At 41.4% G+C, this 26,311-nt stretch overlaps 1 protein-coding gene across 1 annotated transcript in view; it reads left to right on the top strand.

Moving 5' to 3' along the window:
* KCNK2 (potassium two pore domain channel subfamily K member 2) overlaps nt 1-17,550 on the top strand; it is a 118,538-nt gene extending 100,988 nt beyond the window's left edge. The window contains exons 6-7 of the mRNA XM_081855980.1: nt 12,530-12,609; nt 15,240-17,550. Coding sequence (XP_081712106.1) covers nt 12,530-12,609; nt 15,240-15,557 — 398 coding nt within the window. The 3' untranslated portion in view covers nt 15,558-17,550. The remainder of the gene's footprint in view (nt 1-12,529; nt 12,610-15,239) is intronic.
* Nucleotides 17,551-26,311: the final 8,761 nt, after the last annotated feature.

Genomic DNA, 26,311 nt, shown 5'->3' with positions numbered 1-26,311 from the left:
CTGCTCGGGATATCTGCTCATTTGTACTTTCCGGGCACAATTCAAAGTGTTGGTGCTGACCTTTAAAGCCCTAAATGGCCTCAGCCCAGTATACCTGAAGGAGCGTCTCCACCCCCAACACTGAGGTCCAGTGCCAAGGGCCTTTTGGCAGTTCCCTCACTGCGAGAAGCGAAGTTACAGGGAACCAGGCAAAGGGGCTTCTCAGTAGTGGTGCTCACCCTGTGGAACGCCCTCCCATCAGAAATAAACAACTATCGGACTTTTAGAAGACATCTGAAGGCAGCCCTGTTTAGGGAAGCTTTTAATACTGGATGAATCATTGTATTTTAATATTCTGCTGGAAACCACCCAGAGAGGGGTGGGTATACATAAATTATTATTATTTATGGGCAGGGTATACATTTTATTATTATTATTATTATTATTATTATTATTATTATTATTATTATTATTAATTATTATTATTATTTCCCCAAAACAAAATGCAACCAATCATTTGTTATAGAAGACATATTGGGTCAGCAATCCTCTACATGCCTTCTATGTTCAGTAGTGCTACCTGATCAGGAAGGTCTGGTATGAGGGCACTTCAGTATTTCACATCCATTTATTCCCAGGAAAACTTTGCATCCAGCTCATAATGGCACAATAATATGAAGATATTTTTCTAGTAGACAAAAGCATAGTATAACTGCTAGGGAGAAAGGCTGTGAATCTGGGCCCTGATCTGACATATGGCTCAGGGGTGTTAAACTCTTGTGTTCCTGTCACTTTGTCTCAAGATACTAGGACAAATCTTCCTGTGCTTCTGTTATAAAATTAATTGGAGTTCCTAAAAAGGGCACCTGTTGTAAAGAGTTATATGGTTACAGTTTTTGGGACTTTTTTATTTTAAAAGGCAATCCAGGGGGGCATACAATTATGTATGTATGGAGAAAGTGGACAGAGTTAGGTTTGTCTTCCTTTCATAATACCATCTATTGAATCAGAATAATAATTTACTATTTGTACCGCACCCATCTGACTGGCTTGCCCCAGCCACTCTAGGCGACTTCCAGCATATATAAAGACATAATAAAACATTAAACCTTAAAAAGCTTCCCTATATAAGTCTGCCTTCTGATGTTTCCTAAATGTTATATAATTACTCATCTCCTTAACATCTGGTGGGAGGGCATTCCACAGGGTGGGCACCACTACCAAGAAGGCTCTGTGCCAGATTCCCTATGAGGCATTCTTAAAAGCTATTTGGATACTATTTCATTCTCATTATTAAGAAGAAACACTGGGCAACATCTGGTGCCCTTAATCCATTTATACTTGTGCAATGGAATGTTGTCTCCCCAAATCTTCTCCAGAGGATGGGGAGGACCCCAGAACAGATTGGGGGGCAAAGAGGGAGGAGATGTGGAAAAGTTATGTTGTGCAAGTGTAAATCGTTGTGCTGATGGAACTTAGTCCTACTTTAGATACAATCCACTTTTAGGCTAGCCTACTCCTTTTGCACCACTTACCTGCTTTCAGTTCCAGATTGCTCTTTCTGTCTTAATTCCTTAACCTGGCCTCTGATAATCTGGCAATGCCCCCTATCAGGTTTTTACTCTCAAATCTGTGTCATCATGCTTTGAGAGTATTGTATCCTGGAATGGAAATTGATCAAGATTTCATCTGGTCGCATGGTGTCCACATGCCCCACCTCATGAGTAGTAAGCTATACTAAGGCAGAAAGAAAAGAGAGACAAGTGAGTCACATAAACTAGATTGTGTGCACGTGTTTGCATTAAGTTAAATGTTTTGCCCTTTAAATGCTATTTAACTAAATAACATTGCTGAATAACATATGCTGGGAACAAACAACAAGGAGGGGGTGTTGCTTTCACGAATGGCTTGTGGTGGAGTTCCTGGAAGCATCTGTTTGGCCAGTTTTTAGAAAAGGATTCAGAAGTAGATGGATATAAGAAAGAACTTGAGCAAAACCCTGTTGGATATCTACTCTACTCTAGCATTGTGTTTCAACAGTGGCCAAGCAGATGCTTCTGGGAAACCCTCTCTCATTGTTTACCTCCCAGCAAGTGGCATTCAGAGGCAAATTTCCATTTATTCCATTAGCCTGCAGACTAATACCCATCAACAGACCTGTCCCCCAGAACTGTATTCAATTCTATAAATTAGTTATGTATTCATCCAGCTTAAATATGCTGCCAACCAACTTCATTGGGTGGTGCATGAGTTCTAATATTATTATACATATTTTTAATAAAGCTCTAACATAATACTCACAAGCTGTCTTTTTTCCAAAAGTGACACTTTGGCATAGAAAAAATACACTTTGGCCACTACCTCTCTCTCTTTGGCATAGAAAAAACACTTTGGCCACCACCTCTCTCTCTCATCTGATCCAACTGGATTCTTACACTCCTAAATTATTGCCCCTTTCCTTTAAGGGCCCTATGTACAGCTATTTTTCCTTCTATGGTCATTGTTGAATAAGACATAGCATGGCATTAATTGTTGCTGGACCAAAAGTTACACTTAACATGGGCAGGCTGCTTGGAATGGGGTGCCATGTTGAGTGCTTTCTGTCAGAGGTTCCCTGTTCCTGGCATAGAAACTCACAGTGTGATAGTAGTGATCCATGTGATAAGTAGTTCTTACTGTTGTTGTTGTTGTTGTTGTTGTTGTTGTTGTTGTTGTTGTTGTTGTTGTTGACGACATTTATTTATATAGTGCCATCAGTGTACATGGCTGCATAGATAATTTAAACAAAAACTTCTACCCCAAAGGGCATACAGTCTAAAAACTGTGCTGTACAGAATGGAGATAAATGTAAACCAGCCACTGTGTTGATTAATATCCTTAGTCAGTTAAATGTGTGCTCTGACCCTTAAAAAGGAAAGAATGTGTTTAGGTACATTAAGTGCTTCAATTACAGTACTTTTCTTTTGTCTACTCAGTGGACTACTACTTGAGAAGGGACTATAACACAAAACTGTGGCAAACCTAGTTTGTTCAGCAACTGTAACAAATGTGTTTTCACATCATTATCTTTCTCACTTTTGCAGTCTAAACAAGTGTATTCACTGTTTCTACAGAAATGAAAAGCATATTGTGCTTTAGTTCATGTTTCCTTGACTAAAGCAAGATACTGTTACATAATGGCTTTCATGTGGACTCCCTCCCCCTTTTATTCCAATTTATGAAGTTAAGGTACCACAGCAAACTTTCTGCTGTAAATCATATATATCTATTTCCTCTTGAAATGCCTAGACCCATTTGGCATTCTTTTAATCCAGAACACTAGCACTTGCAATAAACGAACCCATTCATCACAATGGTTTTGGAACTATTGTTGGCAGTAAGTACAGAGTAAATTCTATGATTTTGCCGGGAAGCTCTAATGCATTGCATTAACATGCTACCTTGGAGGATTTTTTTTTTTTAAAGAAGGAAATTACATAAAAGTATTTTGATTTATTTTGTTGGAGCATTTGTATTCTTTTGTAGGCAGAAGCTTTCCTGCCTTGCAAGCTCCCAGACAGCACATAAAACAAGCTCTTTTTATATATATTTCCTATGTGCCCTGCCAATATAGGATTCTTTGTTGCAATTGTGTTTGGCAGTCACTGAAGAATTTACTTTCACTTTTGGTGAAAGGGGAGTTGATTCTTTATCCTTCAATACTATTAAATATTGCTGGTCCCAAGTCCAAATAACTTGCAAACATCATCATAGTCTTCATGAGAGCAGCCCTGTGTTCTTTAGTTTCTTGTAGCTAGAAGCAAAAGGTGACTTGGATGAATGTAGAGAAGGAAGAAAACAAGACAGGGAGCTTGGCAACAGTGTGTAGCAGTGAAGTTGCTGGGAACAATCATGTTGGAAGTGCAACAGCTGAGATCATTCCATGTGTGACTTAAGGGTTAAATTCTGCTATCAAGAAGTCAGTTAACCAAGAAGGGATGGTGGAGCAGCCAAGCAAAGTGGTGCAATTTTTGCTAAGGAAGCACACGACTGGATTGGCTGTGTCGTTCTGAGATTATTTTCCTTTGCTGTAAAGCTATTGGAGGGTTCAGCACTGCCAGAAGAGGAGTTCACTCTTGGGTACTCCTGGATCCAGCTTTGCTACTTAGGAAACTGGTGGTGACCATTGTGTATGTGGAGAAAAGCTTTTAACAGTTAGGTCAGCTCTGTTTCCTTCTGAAAATCAAGCATTTTGCCACTCTCATCTATGTCTTTGAATAAAAGCAAGAAATTGCACACAGAGAGAAAGATAGCAATCCTGAAGCAGCTGTGGCCAGACATACGCAATGGACTCTTTTCCCTATGAAGGGACAAGCAAATGTTTGTAGGATTTTAAGCACCATTAAATTTCTGTGGAAGAATGAACTCTTGCCTATGGAAATCACTGAGAGATAAAAGGCTAAGGTTTGGCTGGGAAGTTGGGAATCATGTAGAAACACAAGAGGACACCTGTTGTTTATCTTCATGATTCATTGCTCTGGCATGGTCTCCTTTCAGTCAACCTCTACACAGCACATATAATTCTATTAAGTCTTCATATCCACTGTGACTGGACTGTTCAATCACTCCTAAAGGAGAAATGCACCTCAATTATCCGGTCCTCAGAGGAAGCTGCCTGTCACAAATTTTTAGCTTTAGCTTGCTTGTTTCCAATCATGGTGTAGGCTCCTCTGAGGATGGTAATATTTACACCTTGTAAAAGTAAACAATCCTAGGTGTAACAGTGAATTGTGCTTTCCATCTTTAAACAGAAAAAGTGTGCCTTGCTTATCAGAAGATTAATATAATCTTCCTTACGTTCACAAGTGCAGAAGAGAGAGGAAAATGGATATATAATAAAGCATTTATTGCTTGTAAGACTGTTTGTTACTAAACAAGACAAATGTAGTCCATATGTTATGGCAGCCTCATGTCTCTAGCATTCCTTTTTAGCATTACTCCCTCTCAGGAGTTTCATGTTCTTTATTATACTATTCAATTACTCAAGCACCAATTTGCTCTTTTGATATTGTGGCCCATTGGTTTGTTTCAATAGGCGTTGTCCCTTGTAGTTCATTTTCCTGGGCAATCAAGGGCTGTAGAACACACATTGATCACTCAATTGCCTATCAAAAATATGCTAAGATCAAGAAGCTTAATTAGCTGGAATGAGATTTCTGATGAAGCTCAATTTCAGAGGCAGTGGAGTGCTTCATTTCCTTAATATGCAGTTTTCAAATCATGTAGTCCTCTATTTTGTAATACTGTAAAGTAAGTAGCATGGAGATTGGACTTCATTCATTATTATCACTGACAAGGATGATATTATCTTAAGTCAGAAGTAGGGAAACTTGGTCTGTTTGAGGGCCACGTTCCCTTGTGGACAATCTTTTTTAGGTGTTGGGACCATAAAGTAGGCAGAGCAACACATGGAAAATTTGCCCTTATACAGTAGGCTACTTTCTGCAAACACTCCTTATTCTCTAGCTAAGAGTTATCATAGTCACGTACACAATCCAGCCAAGGAGGTCACAAAGCTGGGTTTGGCTTTTTTGCAACTCTGGGTTCTGGGGCAGGCAGAGGGGTTGAATATATGTGTGTGTGTGTGTGTGTGTGTGTGTGTGTTTATATATGTATTATATACAGTATATTAATTCCTGATTATGAATTTCTATTCAAAGGTTCTTATATATAGAAAGAAATAGAAACTTGCCAAACATAAGACATACTCTGTCTTTTAGTATTTAGTAATAGTGTGTATTGTGTAGCTGGAACATTAAACCTTATGCTCTTTGATGAAGGATATTGAACATTTAGACATATATTAACTTCTGCTCTTTGATGTCTGTATCATATGTGAGATCAGCCACCAACACTATATTAATCTCATGAACGAGTCTGAAGGGAAATAACCCAAATGTCTTTTTTTAAAATAGCTTTTTTAAGGCTAATGAGAACAATGTTTTCAAACATTTTACATTTTACTGTTAGAGAAATGCAATGCTGCATGCTTTAAAATTCTTATAACACCACTCCCACACTTCAGTTTATCCATTTTGATATCTTTAGTAGTTTAGCCCTGAGAACTTTGTCATTGATTTCAATGAGAGGTGAATTGCACATGAGAGTGAGCACATCTAAAATGCCCAAAAATGCTTTGTGTTAAGAAGCGGTAATAGTGGTGAATTTTCAGTAATTCTGCATGTGATATGCTGTAGGCTATTGCATTTTTTATTCAATGAATTTATACATAGCCTTTACATTTTTAAAAAATTGTAACTTCTTTAATGCCCCCGGGTGATAACCAACCATGTATGAATAACATTTGATATCACCCAACTTCATTAAAATGCAATACAATTACAATATAATACAATACAACACAATACAATACAATTATTAAATACAATAAAATGCAATACAATACAATTACCAGTTACAATCTCACTAAACCAACAGAACACAGCACAGATCAATGAAACAACAATGAAAATCTCAAAAGCAGCACTGAAATTCATTACATCAAATAGTTTTAACCTGTCACCTAAAACAATTCAGAATGGGTGCCAGACAAATGTCACTTGGAAAGGTATTTTGCTACTAGGGTACAGAAAACTCTCTCCAGTTGCCACATGTCTGACTTCTGAAGTTTGGACTCAAGACAAAAGGTATCAAAAGAAGATATTGGTTATTTGACAGATTCATATGGGAGCAGATAATCCTTAGTTACCTAGTTCCCATGTTGACAGGAACACACAAAAGCAAACTGAGTAAGACATCGATGCTCAAGCAAGTCTTCACTGGAAGAACAGTTTATTCTCCTTCCCTTCCAGATTTATCAAAGAGCTATTCTGGGTGAGTGGGGGTCTGTTCAGGGTTGTTGTTGTTGTTAGAGTTTGTGTGTGGCCACCTATGCTGAGGTTGCAAAATGCAGTTCACCTGCATGGTGAACCAATGAACTGCATATTGCAGCCATTGCATATGCCATTTAGTAATTTATTTCTGGTACTCCACCCCTCTGACTGGGTTGCCCCAGCCACTTTCGGCAGCTTCTAACAGAGTGGAAAAGAACACGACACAATATCAAACATTAACAGCTTCCTGAAACAGGGCTGCCTTCACATGTCTCCCAAAAATCACATAATTGTTTATCTCTTTGGCATCTGGCCCGAGGGGAATCCACAGGGTGGGTACAACTACCTGCTAAGTTGGAGCTCCAGGAGATCCTGGTAACATGGCCCCCTTAGATAGGAAATAGCCTCTTTTAGGGACAGCAGATTATGGACTCCAGTACAGAAGAAGAGCCCCCCAATCATTGTGAATTTGGTACTAGTAGACCAGATCATCTGAGTTATCTGAAGAGCCAACCTTTCAATTGCCCAAGACTCCATATTCATTTATTCTCTCTTGACTGAGACAACAACAGACTCTCCAGGAGATGACAGAATTCCAGAGGTGTACTAGATTAAAGGCCAGCTGTGGGTTAAACCACAGAGCCTAGGGCTTGCCGATCAGAAAGTTGGCGGTTCAAATCCCCATGACGGGGTGAGCTCCCATTGCTCGGTCCCTGCTCCTACCAACCTAGCAGTTCGAAAGCACAAAGTGCAAGTAGATAAATAGGTACCGCTCCGGTGGGAAGATGAACGGCGTTTCCGTGCGCTGCTCTGGTTCGCCAGAAGCGGCTTACTCATGCTGGCCACATGACCCGGAAGCTGTACGCCGGCTCCCTCAGCCAGTAAAGCAAGATGAGCGCCGCAACCCCAGAGCCGTCCGCGACTGGACCTAACAGTCAGGGGTCCCTTTACCTTTATCTTTAAGGGAATGGTATTTTGACATACCACAGGCCTATCTATGTTCTTCTCCAGAGATTTACAGAACAGGGTGGTGGTTTTTTCCTAATAAGGAGCTGTCCATAGTACTGAAGTTCATTTATCTGGTCAACTTCCTGCCTTACCGCTTCTTTTCCTTGTCATACTTCACCTTTGGTCCAGGTATCTGCTTTCAAGTCACTGCTGATTGCTGCTTCCAGGTGACATCTATCTCTGCCCAGTCCCTGAGGACTGTGATTAGCAGGAGTGGCTGTTTGTGTACCCCAAATAACCAGGCAACTAGGGTTGATTTGAGGTGGATTTTCAGGTTATGAAGTCAGATTGTGCCATTAACAAGGCATATTGAGATGGAGCAGAGACTACCTAATCTTCTCAGTTGCCTCCTTTTTTCATAAGCTTTAAATGCAGTCATTTCCCACTACCTTTAATTTTTTTGTGAATCGAAACCAAGCTGACGGGGGAAACACCCAGAGCTCAAGAGCGAAGGGGATGGAGAGGTTTGCATACCTTTCATTTTGATGGACTGGTGCCACTTTTAATCACAGTGCACTCCAATCACCATGATTTAGAGAAGAGATGTTGAAGTAAGCATGTGGGTCATCATTCTGCTGCAAGTTTTGGGTGTGAGTGTAGGGTAAACATTGGAGTTAGATTATTGGGGCGGCCTGCTTCTTCTCCTTTCCTTTCAAACTTGAAGGATTATTCTCCAAATAACAACAGAAAGAAAGTGGAAATGTGTGGAAGTTTTGGAATTATGGAGTCTGAATCAGCCAGGAAACTGGATGGCATATTCGTGTATTGAACAAAACCCACAGCCTTTTGTTCATGGTAACCTCATCAGAGGAACAAGAGGGTTCTTGATGGAACATTACTGTTCAGGGACCTACTTGACCATCAGTAAAGCAATAGATGGTTAGCTTGTGTGTTCGAAATTTATTCCCATCCCTCATAATCACCCAGATGGATTTTAAAAGAAACACAGGTTCCTTTATTTGCTTTCTGAACCATTAGGCCCTATTGAAGTCATAATTTTATGCTTTTGTCTGCAACCAAAAGAGCTGGAAACTTTTAAAAAGACCTTGGAGTGTCCTGCTATTTTCAGTTTTTTCAGAAATTCATCTCGCTGGCAGTCTTCAAAGACAAGTGAACTAAAAGTGGAACAGCTTTCCTAGCCAAACAATAAATTGGCACAAGTACCCCAGCAATCACCCTGCTTTCTAGTGATTCCATCTGAGCCCATCTGTTTTCAGAAACAGAGGCAAACTTAGCAGCTCCTGAGATGTTGAAAAAAAGATTTTTGAAAGGAAAGACAAAACATTCTGTACTCTAGTCTTCTGCATGGATAATGTGACACTTAAATTATTCTTTCTAGTTAGACTGCTGTATCCTCAGGAGGTTAATGGGAAGTTTTATTTTTAAATAACTGACAACTACATCAGCAAAAATGATTTCAGAGCTTCAGACAATGCATTAGTCATAATTGTTAGAAATTATAAAAGAGGGAGTTCAGTACACTGAAAGCATCTCAAACTTCACATTGAAAATCATATGCATTTTGTAGCAAGGATGTCTTCAGCCTATGAGTTACTGTATTTTTCGTCCCATAGGACGCTCCGCCCCATAGGACGCACCTAGTTTTTTGGGGGGGAAATAAAGGAAATTCCCCCCCCTTTATTTCCCCGCCAAAACCAGGTCGGGGACACCAAACCAGGTCGAGGAACAGCGGGATGGCGGCGCTGCGCCTCCCTGCTGTCCCCCGAGCTTGTGGGGCTGGCCGATGTCTGCCCGGTGCGTGGGGTGCTCTGCTTCAGCGTGCCCTGCCTGCCGGGCGGCAGGCTGCTATCCGCAGCGTGGGGAGCCCTGCGGGGAACTCCTGCAGGGCTCCCCACGCTGCGGATGTCTGCCCGGCGCGAGGGGCGCTCTGCTTCAGGGCGCCCTTCGCGCCGGGCGGCAGGCTGCTATCGACAGTGTGGGGAGCCCTGCGGGGAACTCCTGCAGGGCTCCCCATGCTGCGGATGTCTGTCCGGCGCGTGGGGCGCTCTGCTTCAGGGCGCCCCTCGCGCCGGGTGGCAGGCTGCTATCCGCAGCGAGGGGAGCCCTGCGGGGAACTCCTGCAGGGCTCCCCACGCTGCGGATGTCTGCCCAGCGCGAGGGGCACTCTGCTTCAGGGCGCTCCTTGCGCAGGGCGGCAGGCTGCTATCCACAGCCTAGACAGCCCTGCGGGAACTCCCGCAGGGCTGCCTAGGCTGCGGATGTGTTCCCGAAGCGCCAGGCGCTCTGCTTTCAGCGCGCCTGACGCTCCAGGAAGCAGGCTGCTATCCGCAGCCTAGACAGCCCTGCGGGAACTCCCGCAGGGCTGCCTAGGCTGCGGATGTGTTCCTGAAGCCTGGAGAGCGAGAGGGGTCGGTGCGCACTGACCCCTCTCGCTCTCCAAGCTTCAGCGAAAGCCTGCATTCGCCCCATAGGACGCACCCAGATTTCCCCTTCATTTTTGGAGAGGAAAAAGTGCATCCTATAGGGCGAAAAATATGGTACTTCATTCAGTTGTTCATTTAGGACAGTTTTGTTAGGCACACAAGGCCCACCGGCCACTCAAGTAATGACATAGGACATCAAGCCCAGGACAGACAACTGCAAAGGAACAGTCAGGCACCTCCTGATTATTCCTTTTCAGATGTGGCTTGCATTCAGCATTTAGTGCCAATACAAGCCGTACTGCTTGTAAGAGACATCAGATCTGCTATGGAAGCTGGATTGGAAGGTTTAGCTACTTTTGGATCTGACTCTCTGCCTGAAAGTGGTCTCCCACCTCCCTTACAGACTGGACAGGACACAGGGGAGACATTTCCATACGGATAGGAAAGAACATTTTGCTCTTAGATTTTAGAAGGTTAAATCACTTGAAGCATGCCTTTTACTTACATTTGCCCCTATTATTTACATTTGAAGCCACTTGTACATTATAAACTCTCTAGGCAGCTACTTGAATGGCTAATATGCTTTCAGAAAGTTCTTCTCACATATGTTTATTTAAATATATATTTGAACTACAATCATTCATCCCAGTTTTTAGAGAGTAGCAACATGTCTGTAAAGAAAATATTTTCCAGAATAAAGTGTGCATGTGTACTGAATTCTGTATCATTAATAAACCAAAAGAGGTTCAATGAAAGAAGTTAGAATGCCCTTGCTGTTGTATGATACGCATGTACAAATGTTTGGGTCTTCAGTACAAAATCCCAAACAACTGGCATTTCAATCACTTAGCATCAGCTACAGACTGACTTCTACGGTGCAAATTAAGGTAAAATTGAGTGTACTATGAGAAAATGTCATACCTCACGGGGGGGGGGGGGGGAGGAAGCTGAACTCTCACCAAAACATTGTTATAAAGAGGAGGAGGAATTTAATTACAAGAGCTTGTTGCTTATGAGCTCTGGCAGTCTGAAAATTGTGCAGCCCTCCATCAGTAACCTTTTGAGCTTATGTCTTTAGCAATACATGGGAAAGCGACTTGTATTTTGAAAAGGTAACATTTTCTTTGAGTGCATTTGAGGGCACAGAAGAATTAGAGTCCAGAGCAATAGTCTTGCTCATTGTTACTTCCAGCAACTGCGATGCCAACTTTCTCCAATCAGATGCAATAGAGAAGGATGACACCACTCTATATACAAGTAACCCAAGAATCAAAAGGAAATGGGAGTGCCTTAATAGTGTGCTGCACTAAATCCCTATCACCTTTTTATTCTGTGAGTTACTTCTGCCCAAAGGCACCACCAAAAACACCTGAACTCCATTTTATTACAAAAATTACTATTAAAACTTACAGAAGGTAATCAAGAAACAGGCCTCAGAGGCGCCATATGACTAAGAACTCTGAGAATTAGATTGCTCAAGATCTGGACCAAGTTACCTGAGAAACCGCCTTCCCCTTTATAGACCTTAGATCACCTAGGGAAATCGTGCTTTTGGTACCACACTCTACAGAATTTCCATGTTGAAAGAAGACATGGACAAACAGTTGGCAAAGGAGGAGTCCATACACTTTGCTTTGCATGTTATTGCAATGTGATGAGGAGTGCCAGCGCTTTTGGAGTTTTTCAGAGACCCATTGAGACCTATACAAATGATGTGAATATAGATTGTTGAACATGCCCCCTCCTCCAATTGTACAGTAATTTGGGGAGATGTAACTTTCTGTCATCTCCTGGATGTGTGACCAAGCAGTCTGCAGAGTTTATGAATAGTTCCTGCTGCATAGCCAACTGGTTCTTTAGCAACAACAAAATAAGGGGTCAGTTCAGGATGTTCATTTCAAGATCTGGCCTGAACTCAGGTATGGGATGGTGACAGAGAAGAAAGGTGGTATCCAAAACAAAGCAAGTCTAATAACATCTCATTCCAAATCCAGGAGGCTTTGCACATTGTCTTGAAATATAACAGTCCAGATTGTCAGTGACATTTTCACATTCCATTATAACAGCATAAGTGGTGGTACTGGGGGAACCCTGAAGGAACAGTTCAGAAATTGGCAAGTATGCTCCATGTCACTAAATTCAAGCTGCATTAAGTGCAGATACTGGCCTCATTAGTTTCAAAGGGACTTAATGTGTTTTCAATCTTCTCTAGAGTGTGGCTTTTGACTTCTGTTTGCTTTTATTAGCAACTTTAGTTGTGAAAATGCTTGGCCCCTTTTAAATCAGGAACCATCACAGAAGGAATTTTGCAAATGGAAGGTACATGTTCTCAATTTGCCATCGAGGGGAGACCTGAAAAAGAAACAGTATGACTGCTGATTAATTTTTCATATGATCCTGGATGCTATACAGAATAGAAAATAGGATTTAAAAACACACTGGCATGGATCCAGAGATGTTGTGCAGGAGCGGAAAGGCTCTTTGCTTGCGCAAGGCAGCCCTGCTGACTTTCCTCAGCCTGCTGCAACCCTTCCATGCCCCATCACACACCATTCCAGAGGGTCCCTTGGCAATGTGTGAATGGCCACCCTACTCTATGGTAGAGCCAATACCAGCTGGTGAGGCTGGGTGGGTGCAGCTACATTGCCTTCCTGACTTCCCAATAGTGCACATTGCTGCTACTTACCAAGATGGGGAAGGGCAAGGCAGTGGGGAGCCTGGTATGGTGCGGCTGCAACCATGGAGCCAATCCAGTGCTTCCACCTGCTGTGCCCACATCATGCGGTGCTCCCCCACTGCCTTGTCCTTCTTCCTTTTCTTCTTGTTAACTGTGGTAGCATTGTGCAGCATTGAGAAGCTGGGTCTTCAGCACAGCCCCATTCACACCACCTCGCTGGCCACTACTGCAAAACACCTTTGGCAAGGTATCTCCACAATAAATTTATTGTAGTTTATCAAAATCTGTAACCCTGATTCTTTCTATTTAAGGTCAGAAAATGCAACTTTGAATAGTGAATGCTTCATAATTCATGTTGCTTTATTTTTTTTTATGCTTTTGCGAAAGATACGTTCTTGCTAATCTCCGTTTCAGCCAATGACTGAAAATTCAACAATTAGGCTAATTTATTTAAGTGTGGTAATTACTATAAAGAGATTCACTTTGAAGTGATTAAAGCAGCAGTCTGACACCTCCTTTCTAAACTTAATGAATCATGAAAATGAATCAAATGGGTTTTAAGTAAAAATGCACATGTGTTATCTGCTCCCAACTTTAAAGGAGTGACCATTAAAATCTATATCTTATTATGAACCAATGCACATTGGGTACATGAGTGGCTTCATCAAGAGTGTTACTGTGTGCCTTTGTCTACACGTGCATGTGCACGCACAAGTATTCATGTACCCAAACAATACATGTATTTTTCAGGTCTTGAGCTCAGAGCTGCGGCATGCCACAGAACCAAGGAAACTTATAATAGCACTAGTTATCAGGGAATTAGCAAGCAGATAAGAGACAAGTATTAGAAGAAAAGAATTAACAAGTTTATTGCAAAAACAGAAAGAGAGAGTGATTGATATGTATGGTGTTAAGAAATAAAAGAATGCAATCATCTTGTACTGGCAACTTTTACTGCAATGCACTCTATATGGATTACTGCATTGGGGCGTCCTTTGTGCTTGGTCTAGGAACTGCAACTTGTGCATTATGCTCCAGCACAATTGCTGACAGGCATGAGACCCTGTCAGCATATTACACCTCTGCTCCATTTGCCTGCACCAGCTGCCAATTTTTTACCAGGCCTGATTTAAAGTGTTGCCATCCGTATATAAAGCCCTTTGGAAAAAACCTAAGAAGCTACCTTATACCTTAAATCTAAGAGTTGATTGTCTGTTAAACCTTTGGCAGTTTCAGCCAAAACTGATGGCTTTGATTTGTTGGTAGTGATTGATTGCTGTCATGTTGTTGTTGTTTTACTTTAAATACATTGCATATTCCTTTCAATTACATTTGGAAAAAAGCAGAATATAAATAAATATATAAAATAATATTTCAAATAATAAATGCAAAAAACATCAGCGCAAGTGGCTAATGTGTGTGTGTGTGTGTGTGTGTGTGTGTATCCCCACCCACATATAGCAGCCTCAAATTGTACAAAAGAGAAATATTAGCTCACGTTACTTTTAGGAATGAGTTTCCACACTTATCATTATGCCTGCACCCTGGGATATACATATATTCATGATTTGAAAGTGTTAGTGATCACTTCATTCTACCACTCTTGCAAGTTTCACGTAGTAATCTTATTACTGCAGTGGAGGGAGAGACTGGCAATCATTCTGCTGACTTGACTAAAACTGTCACTTGCATTAATCCTCAGTTTGAACGTGCACTAAAAACAGAACAGCGACAGCTGAAATTTTTCTTTTAAAAGCCCTTTCCATCTAAATTTAGAAACGCCTGTGTCGAGTCTCACAGGGATCATTACACATACTGCCAGGGTGTCCATAAATAACCACGACAGCTCCCCTGGTAACAACACATAACACACGCTCTGGATTGCTGGGAATTCAGTGCTCCCTGTGCAGCTGGGATCCTCTCAGCTGTCGAGGCTTAATTTTTAAAGGCAATTTCACCTCACTGGCCTAGATAAAATTATAAAAAGAGCTGTGAAATGTTTTAGCTGTGGAGGTTTTTTAGCTGTTGCTGTGTGTCCTTTTTATTATATTAGGAAGATGGCAGCTAAATTCTTCCACTGAAACAAAATAATGTGAAATCTGGGCATCAATCAAAGGGAGTATTTGTGGGCGCAGAGGAGGTGTGCCAATGGGCAGCTGTTCTTTGTCAGCCTATGGTCAACTTTTGTTCCTATGGAGATTTAATAGATGCATGGATTTTTATAGTGCAAAGTGACATTATCTTTCTCCCCTCTCTCTTTCCCAATCTTCCTCTCTTTCTATCTCTCCCCCTCCCCCCCTTCTTCCCTCTGTTCTTTAGGTGGGAGAGTTCAGAGCTCATGCAGCTGAATGGACAGCCAATGTCACGGCAGAGTTCAAAGAAACACGTAGACGCCTGAGTGTGGAGATTTACGACAAGTTCCAGCGGGCTACCTCCATCAAAAGGAAGCTCTCTGCAGAAATGGCAGTGAACCACAGCCAAGACCTGACTCCTTGCAAGAGAACCTTGTCTGTCAACCACCTCACCAGCGAGAAAGACCTCTTGCCTGCCATCACAAAGACGGACAGCATTTATATGAATGGCTTGACTCCTCACTGTGCAGCAGAAGAGATTGCTGTCATTGAAAACATTAAGTAGCACTGACTTTGAATCCTGATCTTTTAATAAGAAGAAGCCTACGGTTTAGACTTTACCTTGTAGTTCCTGATATTTTCCCCCCCTTGTCCATAACTGATGCCAATAGCATTATTTTTATCATGTGCATGAATTCCAACAGAAATCCACCCACAATAAGGATTCAGAGTCACCATCGTATCTCTTGAAAGACACAAAATGAATGGCACTTCTGTCATTGACAAATGCTGGAACAAGCAATGTTTGATGCCTTTTTTGTGCCCAGACTGTTTCTTCATCTCTCCTAATGTGCCATAAGGCGTTAAGAATGAATACTGCTGGTTTAGGTTAACAATGTAGCTTTGAGGGATCAGTCCTTAAACTTTTCAGGGTCTACCTTACCAAGCCTAGGAACGGACCATGTACGGACTACAATCTATATGTAAATGGCAAGAAAATCTTATGCAGCCTTTTACCTAAGAAATTTTTGTCAGTGCCTTATCTTTTAAAGAAACAGAACCTCTATAACTCTCATAATGGTTTTTTGTTTGTTCGTTTGTTGGTTGGTTCTTGCATGAGTAACATTATCTCATTTTTCTATTTCATCTAGACCATAACAATCATGTTTTAAGGGTGTCTAAAGCTGAGGATACCAGCATTAAGAAACTGATGCCAAATCCAAAAACATCAAAGCACCACCGCTTCTAAGTCTAGCTTTAAAGGCACTGCAATTACCAGGGTTGCAAAAAGTGTCTCCCTGCAAGTAGGTTTCTTCTCTTTTTTTTTTTTTATTACTCAGGTGCAGAGTATGTACACTCAACAGACCTGTAGAATTCATGGATCCATTTCAGGTCTCGTTACTTAAGCCGTAGTTGGCAGTTCAGTCCCATGCATCATATACCAAAAATCTTCAGTTTTGTATTATTAACCGATTTGATAAGTAAGATCAACTTGGTGCAATCAAAAGACTCATTTTACACAGAAACAACATGAAACAATCCTGAATTATCAGCATTTCTATTAAACACCATGCTGCTGGCAGATAAGGATTTGAAATTTTCATTGTTTTAGCCACGTCATGCCATACGCTATTTTAGCACAGGGATCCCGCCTGCTGATTGCTTTCCTGAATGTTACATCGTACGCTTTTGCCTATCCTGGAGCTGGGATTAAAAGTGGGAATGCAGCTGAAACTGGCATCACTGTGACTTTCTACATCGAGAATATAGACGGTATCTGAACACAAATGCAGGCGTGAAAAACAGTTGACCAATAGCACAATCTGAATATAATTGAATATTTGGGTAGAATAGGCTGATACACAGATCTGAAACCAATCCTTGGGATTTCTTTAATTGTTTTAAAGAGGAGAAAAAACATTAATTTTATAGCCTCTTGTGTCTTTTGTTTCTAAGTGTGTGCAAGATTCAGAAGGAATGCAGGATTTTTAAATAACGGAATGGATTGTCTTTTATTTTCCTTCACCGTTTTATTCTATTTCATCCTGGCTGTATATAAAACAAATATAATACCCCTTAAGAGATTAATAGGCAGTCTGATCCTCAAAGCATAACTATGATGCAAACTTCGTTGAAATCAGAGGCTTGCATCTGTAGAGCTGTTTGAGGCCTGCATCCTTGGCTCTGATTATCTAAAGCCAAATGGGACTTCAATTGGACACAATTCAAGTAACAAATCCATTCTGTCTGATTACTGAATAGCATTATGAACTATGAATGTTAAATGTATGGATGCTTCATCTTCTTTTCTAACAAATCTAAGTTGTCAATGTAAATAGCAATCAATGAAGAGTTACTGAGAGTGTACATCTCAAATCAGCAAAGTTCCATTAACTATGACCAGGCCAGGCTCATCAAAGGAAAGGCCCCTCCCCACCATTTCTCCCAGCACAGTGTTCTGAATGTTGACATGGTAAGAAAGGTTCTCTTGCCATGCATAAACTGTGAATTGTAATGAAAATGAAAATGAAAATAATAAAGTTTTTAATTAAAACATGCCTTACCGAGTTTCCTGTTTGTCACCATTAAAACCCTGAGAAATCTGTTGTAAAAGTAGCATGGCGGATTAGGATAGCTTTGCACCAAGTTACAGCCTTAATTTTGGCAAACAAAACTAATTATTTTGGTACATATAAAATAAGACGTCCTCTTAGCACCAACTTGTTTCTTCTTCAATGAAAAAAAATGCACTTGCTGCTATTGCCTTATGTTTCTCCTAAACACATTGGCTATGATATAGTGAGTTCAGCTACACCGAAGAGATTGGGTGCATGCAGTTGCTCTTTATTTTCCTGTTGCTACATATCAGGCCCAGCTTTGAATTGGTTTTGCAGGCTCTTTTTCAGACATGGACAGCATTTAAATAGCATCCTGAAATCCAGGTTAAGATGCTACTTTTTTGCGAGTCGGTTGCATTTGCAAATAATCTGTTCACACTTCTTTCAACTGGGGTTTCAACTGATGTGAAAATTGGTCCTTAGAACTTAATGGAAATGGCTGCCAAGTAACATCTTAAATTTTTAGCTGTTGGATTGCTTTGGATTAAGTCCATTTCAAAGTCCATGGGCACTCAAATCCGCATGTGGATCTTTTACAGAAAGTAATGGGAAAGTAGGGTGAGGATAGGGCCATAGCTAAATGGGAGAGCATTTGCATTGCCTGCAGAAAAATCTAAAATCCTGGAGAACTGGCAGTGAATGTACATAATACTGAGCTATATAGACTTGTCTCAGTATAGGCTAGCTTCCTGTGTTCCTGTTCTACACTGCAGGGAACTGTGCACACTTTTGAGCACACTTCATATTCGAAACTGGACACTGGGTTCTTGCAAAGGTGATAAAACTGTGCCTGGGCTGTACCACTTGCACAATGAAATAATTCTCCATACAACAACTTCCATGGACACAGAACAATACCAAGTCAAGGAACCCTTTCTATGCACGTGGTAGTTTTTTAATGGAGCATCAGTCCAAAGGCCACAGTCTCTTGTCATATTTGGAGCAGGGTGAGCGTGATAAAAATCAGCGATATGCAATAAACAGCAGGACTTTCAGGACATGGGACAGCACTTAGGCAGAGCAGAATAGCTTAACCTTAACATGCAATATAGGTATAATAATTCCAGTTTACATGACAGGATTCGTATAATGATGTGATTGTTAGTTGGCTTTCAGGTTGTATAAATTTACAAATTACATTCTCTCTGTTTAAGTATCAAGAGCAATATACCGACCAAATGTGTGCTGTGTTGCTTCTGGCTGGGCTGGGCTGCTGAGGACAACTATTTTCCGAAGCAGGAATGGTTGATGTTCCATGACAAATAATCAGGGGCAAGATTCTCAGGTGTTACTGAAAGGAAGATCAAAGTCTGTGGTTGCAGATTAGCCTTTCCCACCATGAATAACAATTTGAGCTGGCTTCCTCCTGATTTCCTAGCAGCTCCTACTCTTTGGGAAGTTCTGACACCCTTAATCCTGTTCCAAGGCCCTGAGCCATGACATCTCCTTTAGCCAAATAGCTCTGGATACATCCGAAACACGTAAATAACCAGAGCTATGAATATAACTTCACACAGCACTCAAATTACTGGGGAATACAGGGAGGCACAAAAATCAGCACAAAATAGGTCCCCATCCCTCTGCAACCAGTTTTATCCACCTCTCCCTCTTTTCCCATTGTTTTGGTCTCTGTGCACATGGGTTCCACTTTATTGAAGCTCTCACTTTCAGACACAAAGATTGTTGGGGGTTATCATGCACATGAATGATTCTCTGGACATGACAACTGTGCTGCTTTCTTCCCTCTCACCCTTGGCAGAACAGCCTGGTCAGATGTGAAGAAAGCAGCTGTATACGGTACCAACAGTGGAGGGAGGTTTATTGTAAGCCAGTGCAAAATCTATGTACAGTGGTACCTCTGGTTATGTACTTAATTCGTTCCAGAGGTCCATTCTTAACCTGAAACTGTTCTTAACTTGAAGCACCACTTTAGCTAATGGGGCCTCCTCCTGCTGCTGCTGCTGCTGCTGCCACTGCTGCGCCACCAGAGGACGATTTATGTTCTCATCCTGAAGCAAAGTTCTTGACCCGAGGTACTATTTCTGGGCTAGCGGAGTCTGTAACCTGAAGCGTATGTAACCTGGAGCGTATGTAACCCGAGGTACCACTGTATTCATGGGTGCCTTTGCTGTCACAGAATAGTGATGACTGAGCGTATTCTTCTTTTGCGGTAGCCAGAAGTAAAACACCCAATGATCAGTTTATAAAGGGTTTATTTTGTTCCCTAGAAGGGTGATTTTTGGAATTCATAAATGCTAAGCCATCATCCCGCTGACATATTCGGTACTTCCAGGAAATGCCTACGCTCATATTGTTAATGGAATGTGTTGCTACCGTACCCTAAACTGTAAATAAATTTACTAGACAAGTGGTTCTTGGAATATGAAACAGTAAAACTTATCAAGACAGACAGCAGCCGCAACAACAACAACAACCCACTGAGTGTAAAAAACCCAATACTGATAAAAAGCAAGTCAGATGAGTTGCTGCCACACTTACTCCTCTTCAAACCCAGATCAAGTAAACTAAAGAGACAAAGCATGAAGAGAGAGGTCCCATCAACCTTTCAGACGGGCTCATATATACCATATTTTTCCGTGTACAAGACTAGGGTTTTTTCACCAAAAAATTAGATTTGAAATTGGGGCTTGTCTTATACATGGGTAGTGCTGAGGGGGTGTTTTCTTAACTTGGAGTCCCCAAAATAGGGGGGGGGGCGTCTTATATACAGAAAAATATGATAATCAGTTTCCTGTTTGCCCTTTCGCCAAGCAAGAATTGCCTCCAGATGACCAGGTAGGAAAGCTTTACAAAAGGTCCTTGGCTTTGTTTTGTTATTAAGCTATAAATGACTGTCATGGATATTGGTGCTGTGCATTGGGTGTCTGGGAGGAAGGCTGAATAACTAGACAAATTGGGGTGATTTGGATGTCTCCCCCCCCCAATACTGATTCAAAACCTGTTCTCAATATCTCCTCAAATCAGCTGAGGACCCACAAAGCCTTCTGTTCCTTTAGTATTTCTGAACTCTTCAGTCCCACATAACTCTATGTTTGATCTTTCCATCATCCTTGGCTATTGGCCATGCTTGCTGGGGCTAATGGAAGTTGTAGTTCACCAACATCTGGAGGACCAAAGGTTCCCCACACCTTTTCACTGGATTTTCAAGATGTGAGGCTGTCCAAAATGTTGACTAAAGATCTCCAAATTGTGTGTTTTAAATGAATGAATGAGTAAGGCCTAATGCCTGAAAGGCTGCTGTGAAGGTTTTTAAAATGTGCAAGCAAGCATACACACCACTCAGCCACCTCTTAGCTATTTTACATTAGCTAAGAAAGACACAAACCCCTGTTCTCCCTCTCAAGAAAAGGAAACTAATGTGAATTATGGAAGAACATGAATTCATTTTACTCCCCCCCCCCCACAAAAGGCCACTGGACCTATTTGTCTGCAATTTGGCAGCCTCAATCCATTCTGGAGGGGCTCGTTCACTTTGGCCAAAAGAGGAAAATTTAAAAAAGGGGGGGGTTTCCCCCTTATAATTATGTTAAATTTTATTTTGTTAAATAAGAAGAATAATGAATGAGGAGCACAGAGTTCTGTTTTGTACAGAGCAGCTTGGAACCCCAAACACAGAGTGAAGCAAATAGAGTATGGAGTGGCTCAGATCATAATTTTAAAAAACAAATTGATACAAGCCGAACCTTGCGGGGAGGACCTGTGCACAACCCTAATAGATATGCCTATGAAAGCAGGTAATTAACAAACACACAGTATATTGTGGATGAGTAATTGTTGCAAAGCTACTTCACTCTGTAGGTGAAGCCCTAGAAAATCAAGACAACTATGAAAAATAACTTGCCCTGGTTAGAAGAGATTGTATTGGTACTTTACAATCTGACTGGTACTTTACCTCTGACCCAAACAAGGTGCACACTGGCAAGATAATCTTGTGCTTTCCTATCGATTGTTCACACTTGCCTAAGAAATAATTCATCGTTGGCAGACAGCCATTTCACATCACTGAAATTTATAATTGCCTGGTTTTTTGTATGAACTTGTCCAGTTTGTAATGCTTGGCTGCAGCATCATTTTTTAGGGGAAGTTTTCCAGATTAGAAAATTGAATGATATTGTGAGCATCCACAGTCACTGTGTTCAGCAGACCAGGCATTTGAACAAAAAGAGCTGCTTTGCATCTGCACGTACCTACAAATGTTAACTCTTTTGATTCTAGAGCAACTCTCACTGAAATGATCACTTATTCTTGTAGTAGCTCCCACTGACTGCTGCTCCAAATTATGTTAGAACACTTGACCAAACAGCCTTTCGACTGGTAAGTATGTTCTCTGTCTAGGTCAATGTTTTATCTTGATCATACCTTGCAAATGGGTAATGTGGTTGTTGTACCCCTGTTTTATGTTTTATGCAGGCTTTTCCCCCAGGGACGCGGGTGGTGCTGTAGGTAAAACCTCAGCGCCTAGGACTTGCTGATCGTCAGGTCGGCGGTTCGAATCCCCGCGGCGGGGTGCGCTCCCGTTGCTCAGTCCCAGAGCCTGCCAACCTTGCAGTTCAAAAGCACCCCCGGGTGCAAGTAGATAAATAGGGACCGCTTACTAGCGGGAAGGTAAACGGTGTTTCCGTGTCCGTGTGCTGCGCTGGCTCGCCAGATGCAGCTTGTCACGCTGGCCACGTGACCCGGAAGTGTCTTCGGACAGCGCTGGCCCCCGGCCTCTTAAACGAGATGGGCGCGCAACCCCAGAGTCGGACACGACTGGCCCGTACGGGCAGGGGTACCTTTACCTTTACCTTTTTTTTCCCCCAGCTGGAACTTGCCAGTGGGTGCCATTGCCATTCTAAGAGAACGAGGGAGGTGTTCCTGGTGAGTTCCAGAATCTCGTTTTCTAGAAAAACAGAACTGGTTTTTTGAGATTTTTCTCAAGCCTATGTTGAGAAACCCTGTGATGCCAAGGTATGTTTGGTTGGAGGGAGTGGTTGAATTCCCACGTCGGTCTCCAACCTTCCTGGTACTATGGGACAGATGCAGGAAAGGTGAAACCAATCTCCAAGTCCACTGGCACAATGTAATAATATATGTGCAGGGCACTATTTGTGAGCATTGATCTGAAGAATGCATTCAGAACTGATAGTTTTTCTGAATGCCCACTAAGAAAGTTTATAAATAACAAGTCAATTCTGAATCAAACAGAGGGGTTAGGGTTACCCATTTCAAAGGAACAGTAATGTTAGTAACGGCTTCAACAAACTTGGTAAACAGATTTTACTAGCTTGTAGACAGATTATTCTTGCTGCTTTGTTTGGGAAGTACAAAGAGTGCCTGAAAGGCTCTGCAATGCCATTCTACAGCTGGCAAATTAAGAGCACCAATGCCTTCAAATAATAAGACTCGATTCTGTCCCACCGCAGAAAACATTATTTTTCTCAAATATTTTCTAAAAAATCAGTTGGTGAAGTAGCTACACAGAACCTTAATTGCGTATGCACAGCTACAGAGAGCATTGTATTATTTACTTATTTATTATTTTATTTATGAATTTATATACCGCTCTATACCTGGAGGCAGTGCGTTTTTCCTGGGGGGATGCAGGGGTAGACATACCACTAAACATTTTGTGAATCTAAGTTTGGCCTCATTGAGGGGAAGTGTTTCAATATGATTAGGAAAATGAGAGTACCCCTAAACATTTTTTTAGAAGGAAATAAAGCACTGCCCAGAGGTCTCAGGGCAGTTATTCCAAATTTTGCCTTCAGAAAGCAATAAGATCAGACTTTTGTAGTTTCTGCAGGCAAGATGTAAGCCTCAGTGATGCCCATGGAAAATCAGCAAAAGTTACCAAAATCCACGATTCAGAGTCCAAATTGTTGAGTTCACATTGGAATATATTATGTTTCTGCTTTTGTCACATCTGAGTATTAATTGATTAGCTCAATTAATCCTAACACATACAGGATATACACATTTTGCATTTGCTTGAAAGATTATGTCTGTATCATGTATAACGCCATTGCTAATCCTAAAGGAATGCAATCTTCCCAACACCTAGCTTGTTTGTGACACGTCTTGTAGTCAGAGGTTTGCAAATAGCACCTGTCCAATTACTCCCATTTCATTTGTGGCTCTAGGGACCCCAAAACCTTTCTCACTTCCCACATATAGCCTTTTCAGCCAGTCACACCTCAATAATAGGAGTTTAAAACCCATGCCTACGGACTAAACTACTTTTGCTTCTTGCTTTTATATTTCAATACTTTTTTCTCACAGTCTTCAAAGGCCTTCAAAGATTATCAGCCAGCTTCAGCTAAGTAATAAATTGTAGGGGGGAGAATAGTATTTGGCCACGATCGCAGCAATGAATGCAAGTTATATGGAAACCTCATTAAGCGGATTTCCAGCTCTTCATGTTTACAGTCTTATAAATGGAATAAGCAGGTCAGTCAAGGTACATATGTCTCATCACACTGTGCTTATGTGTCATACCAGCATAAAAATAACCCTGCAGGATCAGGCCATAGGCATATGTTTTCATGTTTTACTTCTGCTGGTAAATTCTAACACCAGTGAGATATTCCTAAAAAGTGATGAATTTTGCTAGCTCGGTTGTTAATTTGAGCTAATCCCAGAGAACAAATATGTAACTTTCAACTCATCCTCCTACCAGATCTTCCTTTTGTTAAATAGGCAATAACAATCCTTTCATCAGTGATAAATAATATTTTCCGCGGAATGAATTTCAGACTTAAATTACTTTTCTAATTATAAATTAGAATGGTGTTCATGGCTGCATTTTAATTAATGGTAATTAGACATTTCTAAATAGCAAGTCTGAAAATGGTTTCCAAATAGACAGAATATTTAATGACCACAAAATGGAGGTTTCTTCCTATTTTCCCCCAAATAAATACATTTTGTGGTTTATCAATAAAGCTGAATTTAATATTAGAAGCTATTATTGTATATTTAAGTTTAAATAGTTAAGGCACCTGCTGTGGCTGTAGAGACCAATACAAGAGAGATATGTTTTGTTGCAGCTGGGGCAGATGAAGGCGTCCAGTTGTGCTGCTGCAGATGCACATGGTGTTTTTTCCCTCTGAGCTCCATCAGTCATTCCTCCTCTGGTCACTGCTGTGGATACACAACCTGACTGATGGTCTCTGGGTACTGTGGTCATCACATCCCAAATAAATCATATAAAATAATTAACAAACCATCAATAAAACAATTGTTGTTGTTGTTTAGTCGTTTAGTCGTGTCCGCCTCTTCGTGACCCCATGGACCAGAGCACGCCAGGCACTCCAGTCTTCCACTGCCTTCCGCAGTTTGGTCAAATTCATGCTGGTAGCTTCGAGAACACTGTCCAACCATCTCGTCCTCTGTCGTCCCCTTCTCCTTGTGCCCTCCATCTTTCCCAACATCAGGGTGTTTTCCAGGGAGTCTTCTTTTCTCATGAGGTGGCCAAAGTACTGGAGCCTCAGCTTCAGGATCTGTCCTTCCAGTGAGCACTCAGGGCTCATTTCCTTAAGAATGGATAGGTTTGATCTTCTTGCAGTCCATGGGACTCTCAAGAGTCTCCTCCAACACCATAATTCAAAAGCATCAATTCTTCAGCGATCAGCCTTCTTTATGGTCCAGCTTTCACTTCCATACATCACTACTGGGAAAACTATAGCTTTTACTATATGGACCTTTGTTGGTAAGGTGATGTTTTTAAGATGCTGTCTAGGTTTGTCATTGGTTTTCTCCCAAGAAGCAGGCTGTAAAACTCTATTAACAAAACTGCAACTAAAAAAATTAGCTAAGCATCACAATTACAGGAAAAATCATATTATTATTATTAACAAATTAATACCTCACGTACAAAGCTACATTTCTTAGTAAAGAGTTCCACGATACATGATAAATTTCTGGAAGTGGTTTTCACATCATGTGATGGCTCAGCTATAATGTGCAAATTAGCAGCTGAGGAAACATCAGTGTAAAATAATAAACTGTCATGTGAATGCAGCCCCATTCTTCAGCAGCACAGAATCACTGTGGTTAGTTGTGTGTCTGGATGAGACCTTAGACATCCCAGTTGCAGAGAGTTGAGTGGATGGCCTTTTTCTGGAGCATCATGTGTTATTTGAATCCAACTATTTTTATTAGGCCCTTTGCTGTAAAAAGATGTGTGCGCCTGAAGACACCTCCCAGCCGGCTGCAAGGAAAGAGTTGCTCATTAGATTTTCCATATAGAAGAGGCTTTTTTCAGTGATCACCTCACCTCCACCCCTCAGGGAGGACTCCAAAGTGGACTTCCCTGTACCATGCTTCACTTTGCTTCATTGTAATGTTGCTGCTAACTCAAAGAAAGCCATTAAAAATAAATGCCAGAGAAGAAGAAAAGAAAAAGAAATCTCAACCCAAAGCACGGCATAATATCTGGAGAACTGAATAAAGCTCTCCCTGAAAAATGTGAGATTTTGACCAGCTTCGGCCCATCTGAAGCTGATACAGGCTCGTCTTATCTTGAGCCCAAGCAGAGCGTCGTCACACAGCAGAAGGATAAGCAGTATGTGCCACATTCTTAATTTTATTTACACTCTATGCTGAGAGAATACAAACATGCATCTTGCCTCTGTGAGACCAGAGAAGCAACACCTCTCAGAAACAAAGAACACTGAGAGTACAGTGAAAAACAGGAAAC

Source organism: Podarcis erhardii (assembly GCF_964252035.2).
Source record: "Podarcis erhardii genome assembly, chromosome: 3".
Lineage (NCBI taxonomy): Eukaryota > Metazoa > Chordata > Lepidosauria > Squamata > Lacertidae > Podarcis > Podarcis erhardii.
Note: the sequence above shows the minus strand (reverse complement) of the source record. Positions and strands in the feature narration are given on the sequence as shown.